This window comes from Lutjanus erythropterus, chromosome 17, assembly GCF_056507025.1.
Source record: "Lutjanus erythropterus isolate fLutEry1 chromosome 17, fLutEry1.hap2, whole genome shotgun sequence".
In the NCBI taxonomy this organism is placed as follows: domain Eukaryota; kingdom Metazoa; phylum Chordata; class Actinopteri; order Lutjaniformes; family Lutjanidae; genus Lutjanus; species Lutjanus erythropterus.
In genome coordinates, this window is record NC_139333.1 from 24,680,333 (window position 1) to 24,704,607 (window position 24,275).

The 24,275-nt window shown below is 40.7% G+C and overlaps 1 protein-coding gene across 1 annotated transcript in view; it reads left to right on the forward strand.

Moving 5' to 3' along the window:
• LOC146312269 (heparan sulfate glucosamine 3-O-sulfotransferase 3A1-like) overlaps positions 1–21,589 on the forward strand; it is a 44,499-nt gene extending 22,910 nt beyond the window's left edge. Inside the window, exon 2 of the mRNA XM_084740622.1 lies at positions 20,916–21,589. Within this exon, the coding sequence (XP_084596748.1) occupies positions 20,916–21,537 (622 nt within the window). The 3' untranslated portion in view covers positions 21,538–21,589. The remainder of the gene's footprint in view (positions 1–20,915) is intronic.
• The last annotated feature ends 2,686 nt before the right edge of the window (positions 21,590–24,275 follow it).

The following is a 24,275-nucleotide window of genomic DNA, read 5'->3' on the forward strand; positions in this document are numbered from 1 at the left end:
GCCATCTACTGTAGGTAATACACTGAATATTGATAAGTACCTCTTACATACAACTTACAGCTATTCCTTTAAACACATGCTAGTTGTTTACAACACATTATACTGTAACTTCACCACTATTTATTCTATAGGTTTACTATTACATTACAGGCCCCATAATGTAAATGCAAATGTGATTGAAAGTGGTTCATAATGGCCTCCATTCTACTGTCATGAATATGAATGGCACTAATATGCATTTCGTTTTGGTTTGCTTCTTTTCTCCATAAATGTGTTCATGTGAATGATCGTGCACACCCAGCCCCTCCTCGTCATTGTCTTTACACTCTATTTATTTATTTTCTAATTGTGATTTGGACGGCGCATATTTATTCACACCGCAGCCTCTCTCTGTATGTGAGGCACATCCGTCATTCAAGCCTGACAGAGTTTGACTCAATAACAGCACAAATATCCAGCCATTATCTCTCTGCGGAGTACTCCCTCAATGTTAATGTGTTTTTAGGACGATTACATCAATGTGAAATATTGAAAAATATCCCTCTGATTGATAGCATGAATCATCAAGCCCTTGTTCCCTCCCCCTTGAACACCCCATTTAGCATCTCCGTGGCAACGTGCCGGGGGAACTGCCTACATGCAATCACCTGCTCACATGAGATCGGGTTATGGTGCTCAGACGGGCTTTGGCGAGAATTAGAACATTGGTTATTGGACTGATACGAGCAAACAGCTGCACGGGCCGTGCCTCTGTAACGCCGTACATAAATACACCGCAGACCTGCTCGTAAAAGAATGAAGTGCAACATCCCTCACGGAGATAACTGTTAATCTATAGCTGTTCTACTGCGAGAGCCTTTCAGTCAGTCTTCAAGCCCAGTTCCAAAGCTTAACCGTGTCAGTGCTGGAGGTAAAGTATTAAACTGAGGCATTGGGTTCTTCGAAATAACCAACTCATCTGGATATCACTGCCAGTATAGGCAAAATATCTTGCTTAAAACCACTACTGTGCATCATGGTCTCTCTCTCTTCTTCCCTGTCACTCACAGCCGAGAGATGTGGTTGAAATCCTTGTCACGGTATTAGTGAGGATATTTTCTGGTGTCAATATTTATAAAGATAAAACTCCAGTTTGCATATGTGATTAACAAAAACTTAAAAAAAAAAACAAGTGGTTAAGATCAACCTCAGTCTGCATGTGTAGTTTCATCAGATTGAAAGTGGCATCCTCCTTGCCCTTAAATTATAAGGGCTATAAATAATGAACACTGGAAGTTAAAAATAAAAAAGTGAGATATATCTGGCATGGAATAAATCTCCTGTCTGCATTAATAACAAAGAACTTTGACAGAAACAAACCACTAAAACGCAGTGAGATGGCCAAACAACGGACACAAACCCTCTTAAAACGCCAGAGGACAGCAAAACTGAAACGGTTAATGGTTGAATTGAAACACTATCCAAAGACAGAGTGAGATATTATGAAAACCATAGACCAAACAACTGAGCTACGGTGAAAAAAATGAGAAAACAGAAACCAGAGTGGATGAGATGGAGCTCAGAGTTGAGGAGATACACACATTAAGGAGTGGTGTAAGCCCAGGTGCATGCCATGTATCTGTAGCATGTCCTGTTCACCTCTGGCCAGGAAGACCGTCACAGACCGTCCTCTCTCTGTTTCCTGTCTGTCTCTATAATGATACACTACCACAATAAAGGCAAAATTCTAAAAATAAATAAATAAATGATAATGTACTTAGAAGATTCTAACTTTTTTGTTATATTTTCTGACATTTTATAGTTCAAACTATTCATTTATTAAAGCTAGAGGTTTATTTTTGCTGTCACTGGACAAAAGTCCCATAATAACCTTTAAGCAGAAAACTCCATACTCCTTTTCTGGGATCTGTTTTCAGGCTTTAGAAAATCTACCCTGTGATGGGAGACTTCATTGTTTAGTCTCATTCCCAAAATGTAAGTATTTGTCGACCTAGGAATGAGACTCAAAAATCAACTATCTTCTCCAGAATTGCTCACTGCACCTTTCATTGATTAAACAATTGATGGATAATGAAAATAAACATTAGTTGCAGCCGTGGAATAAAGGCGCTCTCTGAAGATGTAAATGACAAATTCTAAGGTAACAAAAACAAAATGATTCTTATTTTCAGGTGATTAAACACTAATGAAAACATACTTATGAATATATTCCATTTTTGCCATATTCTGCCAATAAACCCCCATAAAACCAACACACTGGACATTTAAAGATGGTGAATGAACCAGATCTGATGTTTCAAATTATTTTAAAGACACATCATTTGTCTTGGCGGTCTGTGTCAGTTCTGTCTCTCTGCTCAAACTCACTTTCCAGCTTCAGCAGAGCGCCCTTTTTAGCAGGGAGAAAAAAGAAACCTCCACTACACTATACGCATTGTCCTAACCCCGACAATGAGGTTCTGCCCTGTAATTACATTCTATTTCTAAAACCATCCGTCTTTGCTCACAGAGAGCTGACAGGCTAAAACATTAGCACGTTGTCAGCGACTCCTCAGACGCCGCAGTTCTCCGTTACACTTCATATTATCTTGCACCCTCAATCCAGCTTCCCAGATGGGGTTACCTCTCTGCAGTCTGGGGAGGAAGAGGAGGTGTTTTCCTGTTGCGCGGCCAGTTTAGCTCAGCCGTGATGGGGCCTCCTGGTTTCTCACTGGGGGTCTGTTGAATTCTGGGTCACAGCCCAGCCCCAGGCAACCGCTGGCTCCACTTTAGCCATTCTGTGTCGTTTTAGCCCCTGTGACACTCTGCAGCGGGTAATTTTTCACCTTTTCTTTCAGCGACAACCTGTTCCCCATCCTGCCCCACCTCGCTGGCACTGCTTACAATCACCATGAGCTCATGCAACTGGTGCTGATAGCGTGGCGATCTCACACGCCTTAACATCACCTGTTCGTTATGCACGGCACTGCTGCCTCAACAAAAACGAGCTGCACCAAGTTCCATTTTCCCCAGGCTATTTATTTAATGGATAATGCAAGGGACGCAAAATGGAAATCACGCATTCGACCATGTCTTTAACCCCGGCCGCCTCCTTGCCTGACTTCCCGAACTGCATTCATTCTCATCCCCGGTGAGCATAAATCATTTTGGTAACTTGTTATTACCAAGCTCATTATTTATTCTCCAGGATGTTTAAGGAGTATTTAAAAAAATCCTATGAAATATTTAAATCTCCTAGATGTGAGTAAAACAGCATAATCTTCACCTTCCTCTGTCTGGCACTACGATCTAGAAAAAGAAAAAAAAGGCAGAGAGATTGAGCGAGCCTGTTTGTAATGAGTTTATGTCAAAAGAAGCGATAAGAGGGAGCATTCATACATGCTAATCTCTGGCCCCTCTCTGCTTCTTCTGTGGTGGCAGGATGGCGCGGAGGGTGCGAGCTCTGCCGTGGCTTGGCACAAAGATGAGGAAAGCGATGTGACGGTGCCAGCCGCTTTGTATTCTGAGCCTGGGAGTAGAAGGATGGAGGGAGGAAGGAGGAGGCAGGAGGGAAAGAATGAAATGGGAAAAGGCAGCAGACAGAGAGGAAGAGAGCACAGAGACAGTGTAATCACTTTTACACTCCCCGATACTGCTGTCCGCCTGATGCTTGACTCTTATCCCCCACCCTCTCCCAGTATCTCACACCGTCTATCTGCCTTTCCTAAGCAGAAATTTGAGCTCTCAGGTTTTGTATGTATTAAATATGTGCAGTACTGTTTTGCTGTTTTGTTAAAACAATAGTTCGGATTATTTGATGTGGCGTTGTATGAGGTACTTCTCCACAGTCAGTGTTTTGCTGAAAAGAATGCTCCCACTTTGAAAGAGCATAGAGGAGCACCAGCACGGAAGCTAAACAATGAACTGCTGTGGACGGGAGCAGCAACAGAAGATATGTTAGCCACGTAAAAAAGGTTGACCTAAAAAATTATTTATATCAATTTAAGTGTACACTATATTGAGAATATTTTCATCACTTTACTTTGCTGTCAGACAGCCTTTTCAGATGGCTGTTACATTGTTATATAAGCCTGTATAGCTCTCTTCAAACTAACCAAACTCCATAGATAGCTTGTCTTACTGTGTGAGTTTGGTGAATCTGAGCTATTCTCTTAAAACACAAAAGTCACACAAAAACGCAAACAAACTGACAGATGAAGGCAGCGGTAGAGCAGCAACTCCTGCGATCTGCGAGGTAAAATCACTGATTTTGCAAATGGAGTTTGGTTGGGCTGGAGTGAGTGATATTTGGCTTATACAACAGCAATTTTCCATCAGAAAAGGTTGTATGATGGCAAAGTAAAGTGATCAGGTCACTAAATGTAGTGTACACTTGGACTGATATTGATTTTTTTAGGTGGTACAATCCATTAGCCTGAACTATCAAATAAATGCTCAACTAAACTTGAGCAACGTGCCGTAAAGAGAGATGTGTCATGTCTGGTGTGTGGAGTTACTTTATGCTCAAGGAAGCCAAAGCAAAACAGCCAAGAGCAATTCATGCATTTATGGAATTTATTTAAATTTGGTTTTGAATGTTTGAAAGCTGCTGACGAATCAAAAATGCTGTTGAAAGTTATGTGTGAAAAAGTTAAAATAAAAAGTAGCAGCAGTATTGCATAACTGAGCAGCATGTGTGTTTTTTTTTAATTGTCTCACAGTTTGAGCATAATGGCAAGGTAAAAAGTGCATTGATTAATAACAGCTTAGTTGTTTAAGACAGGGAAAAGACAGAAATAGATTTGTATCAGTATCGACAGATCCTCAAGGTTGCCGTATTGGACATGAAAAGGTGATATCTCTGCTTCTGCTAACTAGAGGCGTCGACTGCTTTCTACTGACTATGGATAAGTACCTCATACAACCCTACTTCAAATAATCTGAACTGTCCCTTTAACTTTAAGTTCCACTAGCTTAGACTCTTGACTTCATGTGCTCCAAAAACTGGTTAAACTTAACTGTCAAATATGTGGCTTTCATTATGTTACACCTATCAGATTTCATATGGAAATGGTGTTTTACTGCCTCTTGCCCTCTGCTGCCTGTCTGTAGGTCCTGAGACTGTAAGAAAGTAAAAACTGTAATGCAATTCAGCGTGATGCCATGAAACTGACACCAGCTCTCTGCTGTGAGGTAGTCCACACTGTCTGAGAGTTAAACACAATGATGTTCTGAGTTCACAGTGAGAAGATCTGCCAGCTCTGTTGGCTCAGATACTACCTGACTAATTTTGGCTTCTCTCTATATGCTTGCATTTTGAACAGGACAATGACTCCTTTTCAGAAGTTGTTCTATTTTAAAAAATCCCAGGCGGTTTACAGTCAGAGCTCTCAGAAGTGTGCCAGAACCTGTCAAGTCTTTCACATTAATTGTGTGTGTGTGTGAGTGTGTGATGCAGTACAGTATGATTTGAGTGCAGTTATGACACTGTGGTATTATCAGGACGTTGACGTGCTTACCTGAGCTGTGGGTATGAGATGGAGATGATGCTGAAGATTAAAGCAGATATTCTGAAGATCTGGGTTTTGAGGATGCACGACATCGTCTCCACAAGCTTTTCATCTTGCGGATGTGATGAACACAGTTTAATTTATAATGTAGCAGCAGCCACACGCAGATTAGTCATGTCACCACACCCAGTTCCTGCTCATGCGTTCCTGCCTGAAAAAGATAGTTAAGACTCTTTGAAGTGAGGCTGTGTGAGGTATTCAATTTGTCTGGTTTGGAGAAGCAGCGGGAGTACTGGTGTAGGAAGCCCTGCTGCTTTTTTTTGCCTCCAGAACGCAAAATAAAACCAAATATCACTCTCCCCAAAGCAAAACAAAAAGTCATTTTACCTCACAGAACACGGGAGTTGGTGCAGTACCTGTTGGTCTGTTATCTGACCTTGGTGATATCAAACTAACGGCAGTTTCTGGCTGGAAAAGACTGTCTACCTGTAAAGTGATGAAAATATTCCACATATAGCATACGCTTAAACTGATTTAGATTCTTTTTTTAAGGTGGCTAAAATTTGTTTTGCCGCTGGCTATTTCTTCATGTACTTCCTTTTCTCACTCTAAATTGAATCCCCAAATATTTCTTATTGTTGACAAATTACATGAAAAGAACTCCACTGATATTCAAAACCTATTAAAAAACATCTGTGAGTCACACCATCACACTGAATGACATTTTCCCTCATTGAGATGTTCACAGGGACTGTAGTTTATCTTGAACCAATATACCCATAAACACTCACTACTGAGTATTATTCCACATCTGAAAAGTGCACTCCAATATTTCCGTGTTTGAGCCACTTTTGCAAAAAGCTACAGCGATCATCAATTGCTGAGCTTTCTAACTAACTATATTTGCCAGTCTGTAATTTGACTTTTATTCACCCTCTCCAATGGGAATGTTCTGCCTCACAGTTCTGTATGAAACGTTTAAACACAGAATGGGGAGGCATTGTTGTTCCACCATTAAGCCAGCATCAGGGGTAGTAACTAAGCTTCTGCAACGCTGGTATGCCATCAAAAATCAGACACCAGATCAGCATTAATGCCAGGTCACATATCTGCGAATAAATGGGACTGGCCATCACCTGCCGAGGTAAACATCTTGCTATTGATTGAGGCTGTGACTCCACCCCTTGAAAGCTTATCAAAGTTGAACTCAACATGAAGGAAGGACGCTAAGTTGCAGCCTCTCCTCTTAATTCGTGCATGTGAAACCAGGCCCTCATGCCAATGTTGTTTAGTTAAGTGTAAAATTGCAAAGCTGTCGTAATGATGAGTCTTCTGTGTGGCAGTATTGCAAGATCTCTGCTTAAAAATGGCTTTACATCTTCAATAGAAACCAATGAGCATGGGGCTGAGTGACACAGACATGATGGGAAGAAAGTCAGAAATATTCAGAGACAGACAAACATGTTTTTGGTTTACATCTTTCCATGGGATTTACTGACAAAAAACAAATAAATTACGTCCTTATCTTAACTGTAAAAGCTACACAAGAGGGAAAACGTCTTCAGCGCTCCTCCCTTTAGGTAACCCTGACATTAACTCACTCATTTTTACAGGAGCTCCCTGTTGGATGCTCCTCGACCGTTCTGGTGAAACACAAGCCATCGCACGTCCTACTGCTCTGCCTCTTACAGCGTAATGGAAAACAGATGCTGGCAGAAACTGCTCAGGATTAAAAGTGACTCAGAACTGTTGATTGTTGAGTTCGAAATAAGCTGTGATCTATCACTGACCCACTGTCACAGGGTGTTTATATCAGGAGGGTTTAATGGAACAAAGCTTGATAAGGACATACGCTGCACTGACAAAAAAGAATTATACAGGTTTTACAGTAAGAAGATAACGTACATGATTAATACTGTGTTTTATCAGTGCAGTGATGCATTTTGTAGCTGTGGTAATACTTTTTAACACACTCTTGCATAGTGAGAACAGTAGCATTTAAGAATGTTCCCAAGAGTTTAATGACCAAATGCTTTTTGAGCATAAGAGATGTCGTCTTGAATCTGCTCACGTTTCCTCGCACTGATAACTATAATGAAAGCTTCATCTCTGATTTTACAAGACTGCGTTTAATAAGCCGCCTCCCGGAATACATATTAGATCATAGAGGAAGGGCTGAGGGATACGGCAGACAGCTTTCTGCTCTGCCACAGGGGGATAGAGGAGAACCATCATGTCCTCATGGAGCTGTTCCTTGATTGAAGAGCCCAAAAAATCTTTAAGAAGAAAAAAAAAAAATGAAAGCACAGTACACACAATAGGCTGAACATTTGGGAGTTATCACTCCGATAAAAAAGAGAAAATGTCAAATGATTTAAGTGTTTGCTGGTGAAATCAATATCAGCACACTGAGCTGAGGAGGAGAAATGTTCAGGAATGCTGGTTTCAGTCTACAAAGAGAGACGGCGGAAGGGATTGTCTTTTTGCCAGCCCATCAGTTTGTGTTTGTAGAAGGATATGGAACTGGGCTTTAGTTATCAGACTTTAGCTTTTATATTTTTAAATCGCAAGCTTTTTTTTTTTTCTGGGCTCTGATATTTGAGTTGCTTCTGCTCTCAACAATAAGAGCAGCAGCAGTGGCGGCACGCAGGCGGGATCTGTGCCAGCAGAAATGTGGCTCATAACAGATTTTTTTTTTTTTTTTTGCAACAGTCTATGTGGCATATTCAGCAGACTGAAATGTTTATATTGAATGTTTCAGCAGCTTGAAAATCACCATGGTAATGGTCCCAAAGACAAAAGCCCTAGCCTTTTGTCATGGGTAATTATCGCAGAGCAGCCCCCCTCAAAGCCTTCCATTTGGCTCTGAACAAATTCACATTTAATTTTGCTCTCATGCATTTGACACAGAGCTTTTTTCTTTTAATTTTTGTATTCAGATCAGGCTTAAATGTTGAATTTAAATACCCATTGAAATGGTTTCCGTTTGAGGCAAGTGGTTCAGATTATTTCAGTACTAGAAACTATAGAGAAAGGATAAGGAGGGCTGTAGAAAGACCACATGAAATTTCCTAATGAGGCCACCTTCAGGATATAAGTGAACATTCAAGAAACACAATACCTTGAAAATGAGCTTTGGTATTAAACCCAAGTTTAAGTGTCTTATCTCCCACAAGCTGTTGAGACCCTAAAAACTGACTTGGCAGAAAGAAAAATAGCATTGAGCCGTTAGCAAAGCCGATCCCACTGAAGTGTCATCTCCTCATGCTCTGTCTCAAACTCCATGTAACTCTGAACAAGTGGGTCAGAGAAATATGAAAAAGTAATGTGAGCGCTGTGTCTAAGAATCCACTCCAAGACACATACGCCCCATGTGATGACATTAGATACAACGCAGAGCTACAGTTTGGGTTATATTTAGTGGTTTAGGTCTTGCAGTAATTTGGTTTAATGGAGCATTAATCACTAGATGCAGAATATAGCCTCATCTCTGAGGGCTTGCTTATGTGGGTTTTTCAAAATTTCCAGGCAATAATCAGACTCTGTTCTGCATCTCAGCTAATTCAGACACTGTTTTTTACTTGGCATGCTCTCACTACATTTTACACCTGCCATTGAAATGTTACTGCACATTTCCACATGACAATCCAGTTGTAAATGCAGCAAAGTGGCATTGTGGATAATTCAATTGCTCAAAGCACCCGCAGAGATGTAGAATAGAGCTTTTTTTTCCACATAGCCACATATGTATCTGTGTCATTTACTCAAATTACTGTATCACCAACAGTGTTACGGATGTAACGGATGTGTCCTTTATGTCTTGATCTGAGCAGAATTGAGCCTGACTTTTCCTCTGACATAAGCATGAGGCTGACATTAAATTTTGTGGTTTTGAGGGAAATATTTTAACAGCTATTGGAGAGGCTGCCATAATTTCTTTTTTTTTTTTTTTTTTTTTCTTACAGACATTCATAGTCCCCTCAGCATAAATTGTAATAACTTTGGCAATTACTTCACTTGTCATCTAGTGGCCTTATCAGGTCAAATGTTCAATTTGTTCAATACTTTATGCAAAATCCAAATTGGCAGTTTAATGCTTTTTAGTCTGGATGTATTGTAAAAAAAAAAGTTCAGGCCCTCCCAGGGGGGCCCATCCCCAGGTCAGCATTAGTCAGGTCTGACACTTTATGTACAACTCATTATTATACAGTTTGCCATCACATCTATCACTTATGATAACATTGTTCATACCAAAATGATTTCTAAGATCTGGGAACGGTCCATAAATTGTGATTAATGTCTACAACAGAGAGTTTAGATTGTAATTTTACCATTTTTCCTAATTTTTCTCCTCTAAATAAGTTGGCTTTGTTTAATACCTACGTGATCATCTGACCACTTGTTTTTCTAGTCAGAATTATCCTTTAAAAACTATTTTGGAAAAAAAAAATATATAAGCATGCAAAAGATGCCAGTTGTAAAAGTGATATTTCTGTCTGTGTCTGTTTTCCTTCCTCTTTCTATTTTTGCTCTCTCCCTCTCACCCACTCCACTCCACACCTCACCCCCCTGTCCTCTCTGCTGATAGTCTGGATGTGGAAGTGAGCGTCCTCTGCTAGTTGATGTGTAAAAGGCTTCAGATGCAGCCTCTTTGCCTCCCTCAGTCTTCCACAGCACAGTTAAAGAGGGTGAATAATTCACAAGCAAGTTGCCATAAAGATAACGCTTATTTTTTTTTCCCCTTACGCAATAAACCGGGGACTTACACTCAGCACCGAGAAAAAAAGAAGGGTTCTGTTAAAAACACTGCTGATAAATTTATAAGAACATACCGCAAAGCTAACTCCATAAATTTTTTACTAAATCGCATAGCTGTTGTTGTATGGAAAGAAAAAAAGAGAGGAAAAACTTAATGCTCAGTGGTAAGGCAAGTGTCCAGCAGGGGAGATTTATTTATACAGAAAAACTGTTTTTATTATAGTGTATGATACAATATTATTCTTGTACTCCGTTTATAATCAAGTTCACAAAGTAACAAATCGCATAGGTCTGATTATTTTTTTCTTTCCAGACATTATTTATGAGCTCTCTAATGTTTGAGTGTACATTAAAAAATTGAAGTTTTCCAAGTGGAGCCAACCTTTCAGCTGAGAAAAATTGCAATGGCAACAGGCCAGCACTATTTTTCAAACCATGTGTTTGAAGCTAGAAAAGTGTGAATGAACGAATGCTTTCACCAAGTAATAGCCTGGATCTTAAGACAAATGAGAATAGACAACACAACTTGTGAGGCTTTGTACCATTTCCAGTGTTACTTCTCCCCCAGTCCACTCCAGTGTTGTTGATTAACTTTCCTTTATTGCTTTTCCTCCATCCAAGCCTCAGGGAGGACAGCAGGCTTTATCCTCCACAAAGTTTCCCCACTTGTCTTTGTCTTTTAATATCACAGCGAAGTTTTTAACAAAGATGTTTTATTAATGACACTTGAGGTTTAACGTGAAACTATTTTTCCATTTTCAGTCTAATTTCCTGCTCTCCTCCCAGACAGAACTACCGCAAACCCATTCACATCTTTGTTGTCTAATTTGAAACAAACCTAATCATCAATCTGACAATGAATTTCCTGTTACTTAAAAGCTGACATTTTCAAACTTTTTCATCCATAGTGACATTGTTATCTTACATGTCCCCAGTGCCATGCAGGGTTTCTTTTCCTTTCCGTCTTATTCTTTATCAAAACCATGCCATTTCCCAGAGGAAAACAGTGGACCCTGTCCTCCCATGTTGTTTTCCAAGAATAGACCAGTCTCTTATCTTGTAATTGTGTGTCTCTCAAAATTGCTTCCGACCCCCTGCAGTTCCCACATACTACTCTGATTTCATTCTTTAATTCCAAGAGCCCACCTTAGATAATTTCTACTTAACTCAAAGTGCAAATTGCCTGAGAATTTGCTTTTGTTTCCGTAATGAAAGAACTAGGTTCTGTATTCTTAACAAAACCTGGCTTCATGTCCCCATCTGCATCATTTCAAATGATTCTGATCAAGATCTTGTCACTTGTTTCACTTCAAAGTAGGACTGTACCTGACCAACAATACTCAACTATTCTTTTATATATATATATATATACATATATATATATGTATATATATATATATATATATATATATATATATATATATATACATATACACACACACACACACATATATATATATATATATATATATATATATATATATATATACACACACATATATATAGACCAGTGATTCTCAACCTTTTTGAGTCACAATCCCTTAGAATAATCAGGGTGGTGTTCCTCCTGTACACTGTAACACATGAAAGATACCAAACTCCATATTTTTAATGCTTGTCCCGTATGCCAAATGTTTTTAGGGGCTGATGTCACTGAGAGCTGCTTCCTGGCTCTCACTCAGTGTTGCTTGCCACAACATGGTATATTACTTTGCTCTCTAACCATCCAGCAACCACCAGAAACGATCTGGAGACCCTTTCTGGAGTCTCGACCCCCAGATTGAGAAATAATGATTTCGACTATTATAACTGAGCTGACAGTTTTTTGTACAGGGTTTGGAGGGACATTCAGGATGACAGCGAAGTTCACGTAATATAGTAAACAAGCCAAGTCAGCCATCAGAGCTAATGTGTGCTTACTATGTTAATGTTATGACTGATTGGAAATGCGCAACATTTTTGCCTTTAACAAATATTGCATTTGTGTCAGAAGCAGAATGATCTTCAGAATTTAAGGTCTGACTCTAATTTGATTTTTTTTAGATTCCTCTCTTTTTTCAACCAGGGCATGTAAAATGTATGTAGAGTTCATACATTTCATACAAATAGTTCATTTCTCTTCACGTGTCAAGTGGGGCTGAGAACATGCAAACTTTCACTGCAATCAAAAGCAACAACACGTGATTTTTAATGATTGATCTTAAACCAGAAGAGAAGAATTAATGAGTGAAAATCCCAAGAGGTAGCCCTTGGAAGGACTGAAATCCTCCACACTGTTTGTCCTAACAACAGAGAATTCAAGATACTCAATTCTGTCACGGAAGCTGTGCAATTCAGTCGGCAGTAATCCTGTGCAGCCATGTTGGAGGAGTACTTAACGGTCCGGGAGGGGGGAGGATTTAGAGCCGTAAAGTGCAGGTGTGCAGGCAGAGGTGACACGGTGAATGAGGATCCAGTGGAGGGAAAAAAGGTCAGGTGGGCTGATCTTGGAGGACTGAGACTGTTAGAGTCATAAAACGGATGATTATCCTGATCAGGACTGTGTGCTGCTGGGAAGCTCACACCTGTAATCCCTGAATTAGAAACTGTTGGATCTGTTGCCAAGCAGCCTCATGCTGCCCACCTTTGAAACATGATTAATGCAACGGGAGGTGAATTAGAGTTCATAGCAAACATTTCATTTTGTCATTCATTAGTGTTTCCATGGGATTCCCAGAGTAATTTACATAGGCTGTTACACGCCAACATCCTACGTCACATGGGTGTCATTGTGTGCCTTTATGTGTGGCAGTGCTGTCGGTGATCGCAGCCCACAGGGCAGGTTAGGGGCTGTGTTGTTGCACAAGGTTGGCAGAGCAGTAAAGCTGTGAGCTCAGAGGAGTGGGCTTTCCCCTCGCCGCACAGCAGCCATTACTCTAAATCACCCTCCCTACTTCCACCTCCTCCTTTCTCTCTGACCTCCGCTAGCATCCACTGACCTGGAAAATATCTGGTGAGTCCAAGCCACCAAGAGCGGCGCTGGCCTTTGCTTCGCCTGCAAACAGCAGAAATATTGAGCCAATTACAAGATTATTATCTGGCGGTAGTGGCAGGGGAACACTGTGGGAGTGTAGTTATGCCTGCCAGGGCTCCCTGCTGCATGAGGAAAAATGAATCAAAGGCTTGTGGGGGAGAAGTGGACAGCACTCATGCCCACTCGCCTGTACGTCTTTACAACTCCCGTCAATTGACAGAAACTGGCTCCAGTCCAAGCCCCTTTCTAAAAAGGTCCAGGATAACGCCAGGAAATGGCCCTTTCAGGGCTGATCACTTGTTAGTTTTAACTCCTCCCTAATTCATATGTCAAGCTGTCATATTATGCATGCACCCGATTTACAGTAAATAAGACCTTATGGCACAGTCAGACTGTTTTGGCATTTATAAAACAGGCAGACATGAGTCACGGCCTATATATGAGGGCAGAGTTGAGTTAGTTTGCGAATGAAATTCGTTCAGTAGGGAAACGAAAGCAGTGATGCGTCAGGCCCTTTATTCCAAAGTGGTTAGTTTATAGACAAGCCTACAAAGGACGCATTGAGTGATGTACTGCATGTTACTGTGTACATTGGATTTGGTTTTTTAATAGGGAATAGAGCTGCCTGACTGAGTCCTGGCATCCTTTTCCAGCTAGTCAGTTCCATATGAGAGGAATGACGTACAATTACAACATGTGTTATGTTCTGTCATGTACACAAGCTGTTTATGTTCTAAACTTCTCAGTCATCCTAAATATTTTTTCTTGTTTCTCCCCTCGTACTTGCCAAAGCAGTGAATTTGATTTAAAGGGAGGCCAGGGTTCATGCGCCATGTTTCTTGCTTCGGTTTGGGTCTGTGTCTTGTTTCATGAGTGGACCCCGCTGCCTGTGTTTCATGCATGACTGTGCACAGGGAGTCGTATTTTAGCAGCACGATGAAGACATCAAAGCGGAATCTGGAACTGCAGTAAATATCAAGCGCTTGGACGGTTTGTCATCTGTTACATCACCTACCCTGCCAATAAAGTTTCATTAGAACGCACCACATGCTTCTTCTGGAGAATGGAAAGAAATACCCCAGTGTGGTGCACTTACTGTAAAACCAATGGTTCCTTACTCCTTCGTCCAACTAAAACTTAAAAGTTGAGAATTACATTTTTTGCTTGTGTAACAATTAGGGCTGAGCAATATGCAAAAAAAATCATATTGCGATTATTTTGACAGATATTGAAACTGGGATGTGAGTTACAATTTAAGTGGAAATGTTAATGTTTGCATTTCAGTTTTACTGAAACAGTTTGCTTCAGAGGTATTCACAGGTGCAATTTTTTTTAAACAAATCCAAAACAAGCCCTTTCTAAAAACCTACACAAGTGCAACATGCATAAATTAATTTTTGAGTAATGAAACCTGATCTGAAAGAGATTCAAGAACCAGATCCAAATATATGCAAGGACAATACATCTAAACCAAAATGTGGTGCACCAGAACCCAGGATTTTTGTTTAAATTTTATTTTCAAAAAAACAGAACAATATGGCGCTCAACCAGTATCTGTTTCATATGCCTGCAGTCCACAGATGAACCCGAAACCATTCCTCCAATAACTATAAAATTTACATCAACCTCAAAACACGAGTGCTTTATGACCTCCATACTTGGACTTCCAAACACGACTCGTCTCCATGTTGCACACCATACCACATACCTCACTGACCCTGAAAATCCCCCCCGAGTCCCCTCGCACCAGCACACCACCGCTGTGAGTGCATCGACCACAGAACAAGCTCAACGCACGCCATCAAATATGGATGCTTCCTTCAGTGCAGGCTCATTTCTTTTTCATAAAACAATAATGTTCTCTTTTGCATCATAAAGTTGTGGTACTACTGTAAGAGCTGTTCCAGAAGTCTAGTCATTCCCAAATCAGCATGTCGTCGATATAGACAGGAAGAAGCTCAGGAAGCCTACCTGAATGCCAGCGTCTGGGATTCCCATTTATCAATAATTAGTCTCTGTGTTCTTCTTTATTATTGATTTGTCAGCTTAGTAGCTGTTGCAGTCCCCGATGGCATTGAGGTTGTTTTAAAGCACCATCATAGAGCCTCACTCTGGACTCTCGGGCGATGGGGCAGAGCTAATGTGAGAGGAAAGGAGCCTTGTCCATGTTCCTCTTTACACGGCTGTAGGAGAGGTCCCAGATACTGAGAGGACTCTGGAGGTCAGGTGACGGTCAGTGTCGAGACATCAGTGCACCTGTGTTGCCACTCTTGCTCTTATCGACCACTTCCTGCGTGTCCCTCTTGTGCTGACCTCGTGATCCTTGCCTCACAGAGAACATCCACTCAGCCACGTAGCACGGGTGTGTTTTGACATTGGCCTGAAGGTATTGACTTAATGGTTTTTAGATCAGTTTCACTTCATGCACTGAGTCCAACCGGCAGTTGTTTTACAGCCTGGAACAACCATAAGGAAAACTGGCAAAGACACACGTGTGCTTTCACCTCAGTAATCATGACTCTTAAGCAGTTTGGGATTATGGTCAAACTTAAATCCCAAACAATATTTTATTTTTGGAGTAATCATCGACTGATTTTGTCCCATATCTTTCCTAAAAATAGTTGTACAATTCAAAAACCGTTTGGGTAGGAGTCCTTTCTGCACTCAAATTCAGTTTGTTTGAGGTGCTCTTTGGATAAGGATACACATGCACAAAAAAATCCAAAACACTCCATTGCATCTTTTAAAACAGTTAAACCTTAGACCTTATAACAAACACACTGACATGTTTCAGCATCAAGCCTCCCTGATGAAGGCCTGATGCCCAAAACGCATCAGAGCTTGTTTTGAAGTCTAATATGACCATGCTGTGACAATGAAGACATTTTAAAAAGAGTGCCTTGGAGTTTTATGTGGGTTTTTTGTGATTTTTGTGCAAGAAGACAAGTGTTGATCGAGCAAAAAACAGTGTCCTCTACTCTCAAGAAAAATTACAGCAAATCTTGTTTCAGCAACTCCCCACTTTTATACAGGCAAGTGACAAAGACCTTTAGCAGTCATGGGTTTGATCTTTGAGTCTCAGAGGAAAAAGCGTGAAGAAGAAATAATGTGACAGTGTTTCGAGCCAAAAAATCCACAGAAGGAAGAGGTCCAGTTAAGCCTAGCATCACCAGACTAATTCACAAATGGAAATTAGTGTCGAACCTCTAAGCTCACTTCCAGTTTACAACGGGTGTTAGAGTCTAAGGTCTCTGGATGCAATTGGATTGACCTAAACACTAAAATGTGTTTCTGAAAGCACTGGAGGGGAGAACTTGATTCATGTTTGATCAGGACTGGCTAGTTGTGCGAGGTGTGACTTTTCAGTGACGCTCTTCTGTCAGTCATCATATCTAAACCTCATTACATTAACGGCTGTGATTGGCTCAAGGAGATTTAGGATGGGTGGAAGTCTGTTTGAACGGGATGGCGGCCATACCTGTCTGCCAAAGCAAATGAAACCTGAGCCAGCAGATTTCTGGTTCCAAGGTTAGGTGCGGGTGGTTGGATGGGTCAGCAAAACATTGGACAAGGGGGGATGACGCATCTTTTCCCATTTTCCACCATCAGTCAACGTCGGTTTCTTTTAACCATGACAGCAATCGTTCCCTTAGATCAAAGAAGTAATATTTTAGCCTAAACTTAACCAGACCTAGCCGTGCTGGATCAGAAAATGCTTTTACTTTTGGAACAGTGATTTGCATGATGTTGCCCTCTGATAGGGGCATTGGATCAGAAAATTTGCATTTATATCATTCTGGAGGGTGATTACAAATTCATTTTCTTTGTATTTTGTTGTTTAATTCAGAGGACTTATGGGAAAGCAGTCAGTGAAACCAGCCATCACATTCATTATGACAGCTGGTGTCTTTTAGAAGTGCATTCTGTTCGTGTAAAGCGTGTCCTCAGCGAAGATCTCAGTGCCCTCTGTCTCGTTTTATTCTGTGTATGTTAAACGGAGCATGATTGTTCACTAGCGTTGCCCATCACATCAGAAAAAGACACTCGGCGGCAGGAAAAAGCCGCACCTTGATCACACATGCTAGCACTTGCCACTGCTTGCATGGTCCTAGAAACAACAGATTTAAGTGTCGCGCACTCCTCAGTCTTCAGAGAAATTTCAGAGGACCTCCCTCCTTTTGGGAGTAGCCTGGGCCACTTTGTCAGCGCCAGTCCTCGCTTTAAGCAGCACCAGCCAAGCAGATGAATAATTGACGCCTGCATTCTGTACTTTGGTGAATTTTAAAGCTGTATTCTGCAGAGGCTCTAAATGGCAGAGGGAGGGAGCGTTAATCATTCATGTGCTGCTTTTACCCGCTTTGCTTAAGGTCACTGTCCTGAAGGCAGCTGGGCAGAAGGAAGCGGAGAAAGAGGAGTGCGAGATGAGGGGCGGCATGGCCGAATGGATCAGCTTGTGAGCGGGAAAGACTCGAGCACATTTAAAGGGACAGTTTACCCCAAATTCATTTCCTCTCACCCTTAGTGTTATTTATCCATCTACATAGTTTTGGAGTGAGTGCTGAGTTGAAGAAGAAGAAGAAGGCATACTTTATTAATCCCTCTTGGAGATTATATGTTTTCACTCTATTTTTTAACACATAGAGATGGAAATACACAAACATGCACAAACAGAACCCTTGGATGAGGCGCTGACTGCATTGCTTGAAAAATGCCTTGACATCTGATACCATATTTCGATACCAAAGGACTAGATCTCATCAGTGTCAGTGAATAAATAGGCTGATGCTGGTGATTGGCTGTTTCATGTTACCTATAGAGGCATGCACTAAAACCACTATATTATGACCAAAGATTGGGATCATTGTTTTATTTGTTTACCAACAGGCCTTTGAACAGCTTCTTCCCTTAAAGTGACAAAATCGTTCAGGAATCAGTATTGAAGACAAGGTGTCGGTATCGAAAATCTACGAACAATACCAAGCCCTGTCTATAAGCATGCATTAATGGAAAGGTGTCAGAGCGAAGGGGCCACCACATACATATAGTCAAGTGCCCGGAGTAGTTAGGCGTTTGGTACCGAGGTGAACTGGCACCTCTCCAGCTACCAGCCCATGCTTCATATTGACTTGTCTGTGCTGGACTTGACTTGGTTCCCAAGCCAGATCCTTACAGGGTGACCTACTGCCACCCCCAAACATGCATTTATTGGAAGTTTCATACTTATAATAGCAGGCAGTAGGAGCTCAACTTGTATTGACACCAATTAAGCACAAACACCACACACCTGTGTAAGCCACATGGACTTGTGAAAGTTTCTGACTGTGTCCAAACCAGGAATTGAACTTTTTGCAAATCAAAATAATTTTTCTTACCCGCTGAGCTATTCACCTAAGTGTGGAGATATCTGCCATAGAGATGTCTGCCTTCTCTCCAGTATAATGGGACTTGACGACACAAAAAATACATCTGTATGCAATGTCTCTTTCCAGAAATCATAACCCAGTCACTCGAAATAATCTACAGACGTTGTGAGGAGTTTCACATTAGAACAACTTTATGTCTGCATTAACATCCACTGGAACTACTTTCTTTCTACTAGAGAGAAAGTACTTGTTTTTATTATGGTAAACTAGTACTGGTAGACTTTTTATTTAGTTTAATTTGCTTTATTTGCTTTATTTATTATTTTTAAAAATACCACAACCAAACTGTTTTGGGTGGGTGGATGGACAATAAGTTTGTCATGTCTCAAATATGCAGTGTCACACGTCTCACAAGCTGCTTTCATCGGTGGTAGTAATTCTTTCCTGCTTTGCCAGATAGCTGCAGGGAAGTCCTCATTGATGGAGATGTCTGAGCCCTTCACATTTTAAGCTTTATCCAAGACAGCAGGTTTGTCTTTTCTAAAGATGACATTGACTTCCCACTTCTACAAGCTCAGTCCAGCTGTGTTTTGTTCAGATGATCCAGTTGTACTTTTTCACTGAACAGTTTTCTCACCTTTTCTTCAGATTCCTTAAACATCTTTTCTCTCAGACAGAGACAGACAGTTGGATGCCATCTACAATGATATTATGGCATGTTGACTGGCCCACCCGATAGTCTGTCTTGTCTGAGATTGAGATCTGGCTTTTGTCCTGGTTTCACTACAGTTTTTGGTCCAAGACTTTAAAATCATCAAATTCTTTTTGGCTCATTTCTAGACTCACCTTGAAATCATTGACTGGCTTTGACAGATCATCAATCCTCCTGTTTGAACAATCAACTGTGATCTGCACACGTTTGGAAGCTTTTTTTCCTGTTGCTCAAGCAAAGTTCTGTAGAAATCCCTTTGCTGGTCTAACAATGCACGCACTTGAGCCATGGCGACATATTTCATAATGTTGTTAGAGGCTTTGGGAGGCATGGTTTGGTCATCAAGGCTTACTAGGCCCAAAGCTCAGCAGAACAGAGCCAAAAACCTCCATAAGATAGTGGTAGTGGTGGTGGTTTGCTGTAGAGAGTTTGTTTTAGTCTTCTTGATTCGAACAGCAGCAGACATTTTGAGTTTGAGGCGGGATTCCTCAGATTTTGGGTAGATAGAAAATCAGCCATGGGTTCAGAGAAACAACTAGTTCCATTATATTTGAAAGAAGGCAGACATCTCTGGCTGATCTCTTCAAAACTTGGCAAATCACACAACTATCTAGATGAATAAATTGCCCTAAAGGCCAGAGGAAAAATGTGTATCTTTTATTTTATTATATTCTTTGGCAAAACAAATATATAACCTCAGTTTATGCCTAGTTAAACTTTGCTGGTGTAAATATTTGAGGTGGGACTTATGAGTATACTTCATCACTAGGATTTAATTTCATTTCATTTCAGAGGTGAACACATTCAGAATACCAGTCGATGGCTGTATTTACTCTGTTTGTTCAAGTGGAACTGTTTATAACACCTTGCAACACAGCAATTCCCCAAACCATGTTTCAAATAAATACAGCATTAAACCACAAGAACAGCTCGGTGAGGAGGAACACACTCATTTCTTACCATCCACCAGAGGGGAAAGTACAATGTTGGCATGTTTTTCTGATGTTCTTCCACCGTTCGCTGCGAAAAGTGAAAGACAGGAGGGTGATCAATTATGCCGAGAGGGCCTCAGATGTCAATATTTTATAACCAGCACTACCATATGGGTATCGAGATTGACATTCTCCTTTTCACGCCGTGTGAGAGTGAAGAATACCCTCTTTCAAATGGACCCAGGGGAGTGCCCTTCTTGATTTCACAAGCCCTCAGGCTACATTAAGGAACACTCGAGGCAGCATCTGCGTACGATCACCACAAGAATGTCTTTACTGTACACCCAGAGTGCGGTGCTGTGCCAAAGCTGCAAATCAACATGCGGTCACACCTCTTGGCAGTTAATTGAGCTTGGAGAAAATGACACCTGATAGAGATCAAATAAATAAACCACTACAAACAAGCTGTCTCCAGTGTTATTCTTGATTGATTGGATTCAAAGCTTTTGATGATTTAGCCTGAGTTCATCCAGTTGAAATGTTTGTTGTAATAAGGGTGGTTCTACAACTGTGACAGTTGCTTGGTGTGATTCAGTCAGGAGTTCAGGTCAAACAAATACCTCACTTCCCCTTTTTTTCTCCTCCCAGGGAGCTGATGCCCAAGACTCTGGAGGGCCAGATCACCATGGAGAAAACCCCCAGCTACTTTGTGACCAGAGAGGCTCCAGCCAGGATATCCGCCATGTCCCGAGACACCAAGCTGATCGTGGTGGTGAGGGACCCCGTCACCAGGGCTATCTCGGACTACACGCAGACTCTGTCTAAGAAGCCCGACATTCCCTCTTTTGAGAGCCTCACCTTCAAAAACAGGACTACGGGGCTCATCGACACCTCGTGGAGCGCCATCCAGATCGGCATCTACGCCAAACACCTGGACAACTGGCTGCAGTACTTCCCCATGGACCAGATCCTGTTTGTGAGCGGCGAGCGTCTGATCAGCGACCCGGCCGGAGAGCTGGGCCGCGTGCAGGACTTCCTGGGGCTCAAGAGGATCATCACAGACAAACACTTTTACTTCAACCAGACCAAGGGTTTCCCGTGCCTCAAGAAGGCCGAGGGCAGCAGCAAGCCGCACTGCCTGGGCAAAACCAAAGGTCGGACCCACCCGAACATTGACCCTGAGGTGGTGCAGAGGCTACGGGACTTCTACAGGCCCTTCAACATGAAGTTCTACCAGATGACAGGACGTTTCTTTGGCTGGGATGACTGAATGTGTTTTTGTCTGTGACACTGAGGGCTGTCAGAAATACTGCAGTGGAGTATCAGGAGTACTTCAGTGGGGGGAAATGAGAGTTTGAGAATAAGTCAGAATTTTTCAAGAAAAGTCATAATGATTCAAGGAACAAGTCTAATGTTGAAAAATAAGTTGAATATTTTGTGAATAACCTCAAAGCATTACGTGTGAGAGTCATATATGGAGATTTGTACGGTAAAATCATAACTTTAATTTTATTTGTTTTAAAATACTATTATATTTTTAAAGAGTTATAAAAATAAAACAACCAAAATGTTACAGTACAAGTATCGGGTTATTCTCAAAATTAGATTGTTTTTTGGCAAAATATCTGAACATTTTATCATAATATTGTAATTAATTCTTGAAATATTACAACTGTTCCCTCATGTAGGGAAGCCAAGAAGGTGCTTGCAATTATTTTTTTTAATGCCATTATCTTGAGATCACACGTTAATTATTTAATATCTTATAATATATTATATATTATAATAATTTGCCAAAATAACAAAAAATCCTCATAATATTACAATGCCGTGCATACAATTATTTTTGCTGCTGTTATCTCGAGATGCAATCTAACAGGTAGATTTATCTTGTTATCTCAGGAAAACATGAGGCAGATTTCTTCAGATGAGATAATTTATGTTGAGAAAATGACTTGTCTTCTTGAGATCATGGGATAGTTATGGATCTTGAGCAAATCACTGAAAAGGAGAACAGGAAACAACCTTTTGTTTTTTGTTTTCACAGGTTGATCATCTCGTTATGTTGAGATAACTAAGCTTGTTTTCTTGAGATAACAAAACATTCAACTCGCCATTAATGGCGGTAAAAAAATAATTGCAAGCAGGGGTTGCGTTAACCGAATATTTTCCGTCATTGACCGGTTTTTTAAAACGGTGACAGAAAAATCTGAAGGTCAGCTGTCATTTTGACAGGTTGCAATTCACACCCCTGACCACTTGGTGGCGAGTGAGCATATTAATTAGCTATTAGGTTCGTTCGAGATGAACTGCGCCTCGCCTGGAGAGTAGACGAGATCAGGCGGCCACAGCAGGAGGTGGAGACAAGAAGCTGCAGTCAAGTCGGACAGTTTTCAACAGACTTACGAGAGAGTAGAGGAAGAGACACGAACATCCTGTTAGATCACCTGTAGGTTACCTGTAGTCTGCAGATCATGATCATAGCTGAAGAAATAAAGTGCGTTCTTGATCGTTGATTGAAGTTAAAATAGAAGAGATCCTCCTTTTGACACATGTAACATCTGTTTTTATCTGCCTTGTAAAGCACTGAACTGTTCTTTTGATAAGTTATATGTATATAACCCTTATTATTATCAGACACTAAATATCTGCTTGCTGACAGATTAAAACTTCATTGCACAACAGAAGACCGATATGTCCAGCATTAAATATTACAATTACACAGAAAATTAGTATTTTATACAACACGTGGTGTTTGTTGTCAAAATTATGAGCCAATCAGAGCCTGTCAGCTTGTCAATCAGGTGACAGCCAGGCGTTTGCAGTCGGTGGAGAGCAGCTGCAGCATCTGGCTCTACAAACTGCGGCCGCCTCGATCTCGTGAGGTTATTGTTGCCCACATGTGCAAGTCGGGATCAAGTCGGACACAAATCTAACCGGCATGCACTATGCGGCGATCACAGCTGATCGATTCTGCGCAGGCCTGGATCATCTCAAACACACCTAGTGTCACGGCAGCTGAGTGTCAGCAGCTGAAGTTTCTTCAAAGAGCCCAATAACGATGATGGAGTTGATAAAAGAGGTACGGCGTGGATTCTCTGTTCAGCTTGTTTGGACTGAATATTAATTAAAAATGAATCAAAATTAAATGCTATTGAATATGTAATTATTATCATTTTAAAAATTAAAGTGACAGGTAAAAATAGATTATGACGGGATTTTTATGACCCTGTCAGTCAAAATGACAGACAATGAAAAAGTCTAGCGCAACCTCTGATTGCAAGAGTAGCCATTCTTGGCCTCCATACTCAAGATATTATGACTTTATTCTCAGAACCTTATCTTTTTTTTCCCCCTCAGTGTTCCTGTTACTTTGTCCTCAGCACTAACCATAAGCAATAAGTTTCAGGAGAGAAAGAGACCCAGTCTCCCCTCAGTGGCTGCCCAGATATGCAATTTTCCACCGTTACATTTTTCATCATCAGAGCTGCCTCTAATCCACAATCATGGAGATATTTTCTTCTAAAAAAACATATTGAGTTGTTGAAGGATTTGCGTCATATCTCCCTGCACTATCTGTTTTGTTTGGTTTTTTTTTTTAAGTTTTGAAGTCCTTGGCTGTGACACAAATATTGTATGCAGTGCTTCTTTAAGAAGATGGGTGAAATCACATTGTGTCCAGGGGCTTTTGATAAAAAAAAACCTGAGTGATTTAATGCCATATTTGAAACATACATAGCTGCTTTGAAAATTTAACATTTTTCTAGCAAAAAGAATATGAAAAAGATAAAAATATATGTATTTTTGAAATGTATTTATTCAAGTACACAAGCAGTATGTATGTATTTTGAATAACTCCTCAGTGATTATTTGCTCTTATAATTATTATTCTCCCCAGGCCTTTAGAGTTTTGTTTGTTTTATACTTAACACTAAAAACCTTTTATCCTCATTTTAATTTCAGGTCATCCATTCTAACATGTGTTTTACTATACATGGACAAACACTT